The sequence below is a fragment of the Asterias rubens genome, chromosome 13, assembly GCF_902459465.1.
Source record: "Asterias rubens chromosome 13, eAstRub1.3, whole genome shotgun sequence".
NCBI lineage: Eukaryota > Metazoa > Echinodermata > Asteroidea > Forcipulatida > Asteriidae > Asterias > Asterias rubens.
Window position 1 is genome coordinate 2,096,830 of NC_047074.1, and position 10,754 is coordinate 2,107,583.

Consider the following 10,754-nt stretch of genomic DNA (forward strand, 5'->3'; position numbering starts at 1 on the left):
CCAAACACCCCTACACCTAAACAAACAATAAGCCTTTCGCCACTAAGAAAACAAAAACTTGCATTTTTATGTGTAGAAGTTGTTATAACTTTTTACGGGTTGTGTGCTATTGACTTTTGTCATTTTATCTTGCTTTGTTTTTGTACAGCGCTCTGAGGCAATTTTGCGGCAATATTTTGTATGCGCTTTATAAGTTACTGTACTATTATGATGTTATTTCTATTCTCATTTATATTAAGAAAACACGACAAGAATATTCATGTGTGCTGGAAGCTGAATCAAACATTGACGATTCGGTTCATGATCAGCATATGATGATCAATGTCTTGGTATGACTGTTTTATAGTATTTTATTTATTTGATTAATTACTGATTCGATAACCGCCATATGCAGGTATCATTTAGAAAAAAGAGCAGCTATTAAAAACTATGTATACATATATATGATTTATAAGTTGCAAATTATTAATACAAATTAATTTATAAAATTGTATTTTGTCATGCTTGCAATTTATTTTGTTGTTATAACCAATAGTGTCCGTGGCTTTTTAAACAGTCGACGACGTGTAGCGTGAAAATAGAGTTAACAAGCGGCAATTGGATATTTAAAATTATGACAAAATAATTGACAATTAAGGTCTTATCAACACAGACATCTACACCCCGCCCCTACCCCTCCGTATCTGTGCTAGTTTATTATTCAATTACTGAAAGATATAAGGCCACAGGATAATAGGGCACGTAATTTGCCACCATGTTGCAGCGCAGGAGGACAGTGAGATGCTCTTATAATTTTGATTAAAGCTGTCAGAAATTGCACAGATATTAAGGTATACCATTATCGATCTTGACTTTATTGTTATACTTCTTGTATAGTAAAGAGATTTCGCAGTACAGTCTTTTCGAGGTTACGTTACAGAAAAACACCCTCTTCGAATGCAAGGCTTTTGGCTCAAGATCGGATTTGGCTCAGGCTAGCTTGGCCCCTTGGTTGACAAAGATCTTTGGTACAGACTTCTCCTGATAGCGCCCGGCTCTTTTGAAACAACCTCCTTCAGCCCGTGAGCAAGTTCGGGTATCGACTAGACTTGACTATAGACCTAGAAACCACAGAGCACATGGGAGACTGACTATATCGAACCATGCACTGATGGAGCATGATCGATATGGTCAATTCGGGAGCACGTCACAGTTTTTGGTCAGGTCTAGTCGCTTAAATCCAAACTTGCTCCATGTTCATGTTGGTATCCCACGTGAGGGACCGAATCTCCGGGGTCAGATTGAACCCGAATACAGAAATGGCGGCCGGTTTCGCATGCAATTATGTCTTCTATGCAAAACTTATCCGGAGGACATTATTGCATGTGCAATAATGTCCGCCGGACGGTTTTGCATATGCAATCGTGTCCGCCCGGACGCTGCTGCATAATGTAATTGTGTCCGCCCGGACACATTTGCATATGCAGTTAAGTCCGCCCTGTGCAAAACCGTCCTTGCAGTAAATTAAACAACGCCCTTGGTCGACAGAACGCATTCGCCATTTCTTTTACAAGCAAAGTGTATGTCATGAATGACATGGGAAAGGTTTGGCTGTTTGGGTAATCGCTTTAATTATATTCATGCTGCATTGTACGTAGGTTCAGTGCATGCACGCTCGCTTGCGCGCGTGCACATACATGTACAGTCATCATGTACATGTCCGCCGGACGGTTTTTGCATAGCCCCGGACACGATTGCATAATTATGCAAAAGTGTCCGGAGCGGACAGTTTTGCATGGCGGACACAATTGCATCTAACACTGGGACTTACAAGCCCGCTGATGGATGGGTTTTGAGAAGAAACAAAGTGGTGCTCGATAATAATGGGTGCGTCCGATCGATTAGCTTCCCCGGGTTTTCAGTTTGTGTATATTATGGTGGATGGACTGCATAAAGTGCGTACACTGCCAGCACCTTTTTAAGCAAACACCAATTTTGTATTGCTTCTTTAATAAAGCTTTCAGTATAGTATTGCTGACTAACCTTGGTTTGGCCGGCGCTTGCCTTTACAATTTAAGGAACAATGGTTTTCAATGATAACAAGCTCCAACCCCTCATGGTGCTATAAAAGAAACAACTTAATTAAATGGTGCCGCGGTTGCCAGAGAAACATCAACATCAATACAGAGTCTACTTTGGGGTTTATGAAAAAAAAAGTAATGAAAATAAATAGTGTTTTCATATGCAATACACTCGGTCATGGCAGCAGAAAATATTAAAAGGCTACCAGCCATTTTTGAAATTGTGCTTCTTTTTTTAACCATTTAGCCACTGGACCGCCCAGCCACCTAAAGCGATACACTGTATTATGCGGTAGGAGGAAACCTCGCTATAGCTTTTGTTTGTAGAAAATAAGAAACATCAAAATAAAACTAGGTAGTCAAGCTATTGTATCCATTTTATCATTATACAAAAATAATCGCCATAAATATTACCGTAGGGTTTTTTATTGTTCCCAATGAGGACTTGTACAAATATTACCGAAAGGGTCAAACATTGTGCGTTTAATTATAAATAATAAGCCTTGGCTACCTTGAACTACGATTTCAGTAAAGTTACTGCAAGAATCTTGAAAAGAAAAAGAAAATTATTTCGGCAAACTCGGGCGGTGCAGGGATTAGAGGGTTAAGGGATTTAGTGCCTTGGATCGGGCGAGTTGGACTACAAAAAGCGGTTGAAACCACTCATGTGGTAAAACGCATTCGGTTAGAAAGACATTTTACTCAAATCTCGGATCAAAACATTCCTTTTCAAGAAAGCATTAAAGGAACCTTACAGAATTGGTATGAAAAAAAATCGTGAAGATCACAGATTTACATAAAACTTACACGGTATAATGATGATGATGGTTGAAAACATCCCTTAAAACATTTCTACCTGAAATGTCATATTTGATGAGAAATAAACAATATAACTTCGCGTTTGGAGTTTATCGCTATCGAAAATTTCTACAGGTTTGTCAGATAATGTTTATGGTGGATCACATCAAGTGTACGTTTACACTGCCAGCAACTGTCTTGTAAGCAAAAACCAATTCTGTAATGTTCCTTTAAGTGATGAGTGGTGTAATACCATCTGTTTTAGTGTTTTATTGTATTTATTGTAATTATGTAAATACCTGTCTACTGTTTAGTACATGTCAACATTATTCTTATATGTAATTTGTAGTGCATTATTAATGTAATGTGCCCTCGAACAGGCTGGTCCTAGAGAGAGCGCATCAAAATAATTAATTGATTATTTTAAAATTATTAAAAGTAGAATAATAGTGACCCACACAAATATGGCTCTAAATTGTGTGATTTTCGTTTTACTTTGCAATTCACACGGTCGGCCATTTTGTGGAGTCGAAATTTTGACTCCACATTGTTTTACCAAAACTATGCAAATTAAAAACAACATCTATTTATTTGCGCTTGTTGATGTTTTTGTTGTCTTATTGCATCATATATGTAAATTATTCTGGAAAGTTTCGTGAAAATTGCCACCGTTAATTCATTATACAAAATTGTCAGCCCATTTTGCCAGCTCAAACTTTCGTACCCAAAAAAATATGCTGATACTTTAGTACGACGGGTTGGGCAGTCTTGCCTTGACAATGATGACCATACTCTATGATAACAAGCTCCAACCCCTTTATAGAGCTGTAAGCAAGGCCAACTTAATTCAAATGATGCCGCGGTTGCCAGAGAAACATCAACATCAACACGGCCTGTTTTGGGGGTTTCAAGTAATGAGAATAATTACCGGCATCGCATGTTAAGCAAAGGAAAATCTGTATTGTATTATAGAGGTTTTTTCCGCGTATCCTTCTTTTGCAACAAGTAATAAGTCATACATAACTGGTAATCGCAGTGTGCACTGAATCATGCTGGTACCCGCTACCAATGACAAGATGATGAGTATTGCGTCGGGGACTTGCAGAGTGTGAGTGGCGCTGCTTGCAAATGCCCACCATAACTTGAAGTTCTTGATCAAGAAGAAGCACTGTAAGACATTTTGACCCTTCGATTGTTCTTATACACCTCTCATAAGCTTTCCTAAGACCAAATTATGAACACTTTATTCGTGTCGGCGCTTGAGTTATATGTGTTGTTGACACTCTGTTCGTTTATGTGTTGCATCGGGGCTGAGCAATGCGGAGTCATGGTAACCGTTTCAAGTCAAGATAACTATTTAGCGAGTTTAAACAACATGATGGCGAATTTTAAAGCAAAATGTCGCAAGAAGTCAGTGGTGCCAACCGTCACAGTACCAGCGAGCTCGACGACTGAAACCAGTATGACGAGTGAGAAAGATGAGACTTCAACCAACCCAGCCACTACAAGTGTGACGACGACCCAGCTCATGACAGACACACGTAAGACATTTCAATTTTCAATAACAGTTCCTCCCTATTGGTTTGCTTATATCCATTTCAGTATTACTATTTTTTCTTTTCGGTCCTTTCTGATTGTCACGCCATGGCGCGCCAGTTGGATCCCTTTTGTTAAAAAGTCATCCTTTCCAAATAGTTATCATCATTGACGAAAAATATTGTATTGTCTTTTCCATGGAATTCCTTGCCCCATACACAACCCGACCCCCCCCCCCCCACCCCCACCCCCACCTTCCCCTCCCCTCGCCTCCCACACTCGCTAACATATCTTTTAATGGGTTCCCGGTTTGGCACATTGGTGTTATTTCGATCGCAGCAATAAAAATAACTTGGTTTTATTTCTTTGTTGTTATTTTGTTTATTTCAGCAAGTCCTGGCTGGCCGATAGGGACGTACGGTTTACCTGAGACCAACACGGGCTGCCCGACTCGTGGCGAGGGATTCACCTGGCAAACTGGTTATCGCTATCATCACACCGACGATGTAGGTACAAATGAATGGTCACCCATTCTACATTTCCAGCAGGGTTCGTATGGTGTCAGCTACATGAAGCAGCAATTCTGCATGAAGACAGAAATCACCGGGACCTACGACTGGCCAGCTGGTAGCTACTGCGTATTCAAATACGGAGGAGACGACTGCCCGGGTGGTAAGTAAATATTAGCTTCTCGATAGATTCAAGAACTTATCGAGTAAGCACAAAATTTCTTTAAGAATTTACCCTTTCTCTTATCATACTCCTTTTAATCTTTTTCTTTTCTCTTTCCCGGATCTCTGTGTTAGTTTTGACCTGGAATATTTTCCATTGAAACAAAAAAACTACTGTTGACATCAGATGGTAGGCCTACTCTTGTATAACACACCGCGGACAGGTCACTCAATTCAAATTACACATAATTTTACGTGGCTAAAAATAATAATTTCATTCTTCGTGCAGTTCACGAAAGCTCATTATAACTCTTTAAAGCTATTAAAAAAGTTAAATCAACATTTGGGGAAGAAAGCCGGCAAAAGTTTACTCTTGCATCTTTAATGATGACCAAAATAATTAATGAAAGGTTTCCATCTGCTTGCACACTGACATAATATAATAATCTTTTTGACTGCTAACAATAGGCATTGTTGCATTACAGTTATGTTGTCTGGTTCGATTTCTTGGGATGATGAGGACTCTAACAACGGCAATTACAAGAACGGCACCGTACCAGAGGGAGTGTACGGCCAGGATACCCTCATCTACTACTGCTGCATGACCGATGGTGACGTATCCCAGCCGATCAGCTTGCCTACTCAGAATCCTTTCTACCTGTTCCCGTATAACTCGGAGCAGTGTCAGACCGTCCAAGGCATGACTGCGACTCAGGAATACTTCGTATGGGATCAAGAAAGCCGGGAGGGTTTTGCCTCACAAGACCGGCACCCTTATAAAATTATGGACGGCGGTAGGCTTAAAATCAGCTACTGCTACTACACTGGAAAATAGAAACGTTCCGGCTATATGGACCCGTTGCATATGACCAATAATTCGATAAACACTGTTTATCACCGATAAACACTGTTTTTCGACCCGAAACTTGATAAACAAGGTTTTTTGATAAACCTAGTTTTTCGATAAACACAGTTATTCGTCAACGCCAAATGCTCATTAATTCGATAAACTCTGTTTATCACTTGATGAAGAGTTTTTCGATAAACTATGTTAATCACTCGATAAACACAGTTTCGGCGATAAACATAGTTTTTCGATAAACAGTGTTTATCAGTTGATAAATAGAGTTTTTCGATAAACAGTGTTTATCAACTGATAAACACTGTTTATCGAATTATTGGGCATCTGGCGTAAGCGTGAAACTGTTTTTATCGACCGATAATCACTGTTTTTCGATAAACCGTGTTTATCACTTGATTATCAGTTGATAAACACTGTTTATCGAATTATTGGGCATCTGGCGTCGGCGTAAAACTGTGTTTATCAGTCGATAAGCATAGTTTTTCGATAAACAGTGTTTATCAGTCGATAAACATAGTTTTTTGATAAACAGTGTTTATCACTTAATAAACACTGTTTATCGAATTATTGGGCATCTGGCGTCGGCGTAGAACTGTGTTTAACAGTTGATAAACACAGTTTTTCTCGATAAACAGTGTTTATCAACCGATAAACACAGACTGTTAATCGAATTATTGGGCAGGCGTCGGCGAACACTGTTTTTCGACCGATAAACACTGTTTTTCGATAAACCATGTTTATCAGTTGATAAACAGTGTTTATCGAAAAACTCTGTTTATCACCTCTAAAAACTCAGTTTATCGCTCGATAATCATAGTTTTTTGATAAACAGTGTTTATCAATTGATAAACAATGTTTTTCTCAAAAACAGTGTTTATCGGTCGAAAAACAGTGTTTATCGGTGATAAACAGTGTTTATCGAATTATTGGGCATATGGCTTGCCATAGACGTCACCGTAGCCCCAGTTTGATGTCAATGAAGAGCTTTCATTGGCTGAGAGTGGTGCGCAGCGCGTACACGTTTCCATTGTTTGATATCAAAGATGGCGGTCAATACAAGGGATCTACAGATTGTGAAGTCTCGCGCGTGTTCAAACATTTGGACCAAATGAGGTGAGCAAGTTTGTTTCTTTCAATTAAGCTAGGCGCATGCGGCACCCCCAGGATATCACGACCCAAGATATCACTCACGAAAAAGAACAGCGCGAGCGGCGAAGCGCTGGGGTTTTTTCGGGTTTTTTTTTTTTCGCGCGCGACATCTTGGGGTGCTGCCGCCGCCGCGCCTTGATTAAAGGCCACCGATTACCGTTCGTGGGACCAAAATCCTCTCCCAAAAAGTTCAAATACGCGCCAGACTTCTTGCCAGGTAAATGTCGATAATTAATTAAACCTACATGAAACACACTGTAATCTAAATCTATTCAGGAGTAAAAAAAAACATGTTATGTGACTTGTGCAAACAAATATGAAATAATTTTTTATTTTTAAGAAAACACTTACCATTATTTTGTTTCTTTATTTTGTCTTAAAAAACCTCACAATAATGATTCCAAAAGCTTTGGAAATAATGTTTGGATTCAAGTACTAATCGCACAAAGACCCCCCCCCCCTAACAAAAGGGTGTGGCACATGAAATATAGATAGGAATTTGTCTGTACAGAACGAGTACCAAGATGTTTTCTAAGAAACGTCCTTCAGCCTGTTCAGCTGTGTGAATACTTGACCACACTGCGAGTGTTTACAAATCCCTGAGGTTCTGTCAACACATTTATAATTGATTGATGTCCCCCCCCCCAAAAAAAAAAAAAAAAACACAACAGATAAAACAACTTAAAAAAGATGTAAGCAAAAAAAAAATGATAGTAGAAGTGTTCTTTACTGTACAAATATTGTGCTTTTTCTTATAAATGTTGGCTACAACGCGCCCTGTATATAGATGAGAATATTAATGTACGTGGATATAAAGCTCCAGGGCCTAATTTCATGGAGCTGCTTAATCAGAAAAAGTAGCTACGCGCAACAAAATGATGATGCTAACAGAGTAACGTTACCAGCCAAAATCTATGTCGCGTGTAGCATAATTGACTGGTATCCTGCTTAAGTTGTGCTTAGCGGAGAATTTTGAACAATGCAGCTTTATGTTTGAGATTGGGCCCTGATCTAAGGTTCAACTATTGCCGCCAGTGATTTAATTGTACTAAAATAATATATTACTGTTTTTCAATTCTTAACAACTATAATTATGTATTATGTACTAATATTTAAAGAGAAGGTCATACCTTATTGGTAGGAAACAAAATCGTGAAGATCACAGATTTATATAAAACTTACATGGTCTATTGATGATGATAGTAGAAAACATCCCTTGAAATATTTCTGCCTGAAATGTCATAATTTCATGAGAAATAACTTATCTAATTTCGTGTTTGGAGTTTATCGCTTAGTGAGCGTTTTATTCGTATATTTTTTTGCACCGATGTCATGCAAAGTGTAATCGGTTTCTTCACTATTTTCTCGTGACGCAGTTGGCTGATCGCTCTCAAACTTCTCCAAGTTTGTGGTGGATTACATTAAGTGCTTTACTGCCGGTGTCAGATGCATTTGTGTCCGCCATGCAATACTGTCCGCTCCGGACACTTTTGCATATGCAATCGTGTGCGGGGCTATACAAAAACCGTCAGGCGGACATGTACATGACTGTACATGACTGTACATGTATGTGCGCGCGTAATTGAGCGTGCATGCACTGAACCTACGTACAATATGACATGAATATTCACGTATTACGATTGCAGCGAATACCCAACGGCTGAACATTTCCCATGTCATTAATGACATGCACTTAGCTTGTAAAAAAATGGCGAACGTGGTCCGTCGACCAAGGGCGTTTAATTTACTGCAAGGACGGTTTTGCACGGGGGCGGACACAACTGCATATGCAAATGTGTCCGGGCGGACACGATTGCATATGCAAAAACGTCCGGCGGACATTATTGCATATGCAATATTGTCCTCCGAATAGTATTGCATAGTAGAGGACATAATTGCATGCGACACCGGTAAATGTTTCGTAGCAAAACCAATTCTGTAATGTTCCTTAAAAAAACAATAATGATCATAAAAACTCACTTGGAGAAGCACTGCAGCTGTTAAAAATGTATAACAAATTAATTGAGAAGCGTTTCCCTGCTAAGGTATGTGGTTTAAGAGAGAGGGATTCAAAATCATTTCAATCTGAGAATCGTTTCTGCATGAAACGTTTCTCAGATTGTGTATTCTTATTTCAAGTGATTATTCTCAGTGCATGAATGCCTCCAGATATTCAGCGATATCTCAAAAACGATACCACCTTTTGAAATAAAACGTTCACAAGTTACTTCTAATTTTATTTCAAATGCTAGTAGTAACCATTCGAAAAAGACACTGAACACAATTGGTATCTGTCAAAGACTAGTCGTCACAGTTGGTGTATCTCAACATTATGCATAAAATAACAAACCTGTGAAAATTGAGCTCAATCGGTCGTCCCAGTTGCGAGATAATAATGAAAGAATAGAACACCCTTGTCACACGAAGTTGTGCGCTTTCGGATGCTTGATTTCAAGACCTCAAATTCTAAATCTGGGGTCTCGAAATCAAGTTCGTGGAAAATTGCTTCTTTCTCGAAAACTACGTTACTTCAGAGGGAGCCGTTTCTACCAATGTCTTATACCATCAACCTCTACTCATTACTCGTTACCAAGTAAGGTTTAATGCTAATAATTATTTTGAGTAATTATCAATAGTGTCCACTGCCTTTAAGACATACACAATAGTTACAAGTTGTACAGGGGCTGTCAAGGTTAAAACAAAAGTATATTCATTTATTAGGATAGGAAAATTCGAACTATAAAATAAAAAAACAACAATGGTATACTTTGCCATTAATTTATCTTATTACTAAATATTGTGTAACTTATTAAAGCATTTTTTAGAAAGCCATATATAAAGTAGTTCATGCATTTTGTAGACGTACTTTTGAGAACGTTTATCGTAATATCTATTATTATAACTGATACACGCATAAACCAGAACGAGGCTGAACATCAAGAAAAGTCTGACCCTGTTGTGTGTACAGTGATCTACACTGAGTGTGTGGAGGGAACCAGACAATGACAGCACATTAAATTGCGATGAATTTATTTACTCATTTTTTACACTTTTGAAATAGTCCTGAAATTATGTTGTTTTAGAGATCCAACACACAAAAGTTGGTGTCCAAAAGTGTTGGTAAAGTAAACTATAAATGCGTGTATATATTATTTGGAATTTTTCAGACTACTTAAATTGTTTGCCATAGTGATAAAAATAGTCAAAAAGTCACTGCACTGGTAATTCTGCAAGGCCACGCTTCGCTTTTTCCATTGGTTGTGTATTGTTGTATAATAAACAATAAAATAATTTGTTGTCATTAGACATTTCGAGAAGATCTTGACGTTATTATTTATTTATCTCTGTTTTCCTCCTTTGGATGTTTGTTGGCGCCGCAGAGGGGGTGAGGTCATGTCTTGCGGGGGGGGGGGGTCGCAGATCCAGATTGAAATTGTTCTCTAATGATGAGTTTTCTTTAAAAAAAGAAAACGCTTTTAAAACGCCTTTCTCTTTTCTTTTGTCCGCACTATCTCGTGGGGGGGGGGGGGGGCAGTCGAATTAATGTTGGCCGAGTTGGGGGGGGGGGGGTAGGCCGGGGGAGGCCATACGTGCCAGAACGAGGATGATTCAAAAGAGGGCGCTATCAGAAAAGTTGGTACACGAGTAGTACCACACAATTATAAAGGTTCTTGTCTC

At 38.9% G+C, this 10,754-nt stretch overlaps 1 protein-coding gene across 1 annotated transcript; it reads left to right on the forward strand.

The window, feature by feature from the left end:
- The first annotated feature begins 4,963 nt into the window (after positions 1 to 4,963).
- Positions 4,964 to 5,900, forward strand: LOC117298620. The gene is made up of 2 exons (XM_033781940.1): positions 4,964 to 5,066; positions 5,551 to 5,900. The coding sequence occupies exons 1-2, from the start codon at positions 4,964 to 4,966 to the stop codon at positions 5,898 to 5,900; spliced, it is 453 nt and encodes a 150-aa protein (XP_033637831.1).
- The last annotated feature ends 4,854 nt before the right edge of the window (positions 5,901 to 10,754 follow it).

Coding starts and splice junctions, on each gene's coding strand:
- LOC117298620 (XM_033781940.1), top strand. CDS start 4,964: ATGAAGCAGCAATTCTGCATGAAGACAGAAATCACCGGGACCTACGAC. Junction 5,067..5,550: donor AGGAGACGACTGCCCGGGTG/GTAAGTAAATAT, acceptor GTTGCATTACAG/TTATGTTGTCTGGTTCGATT.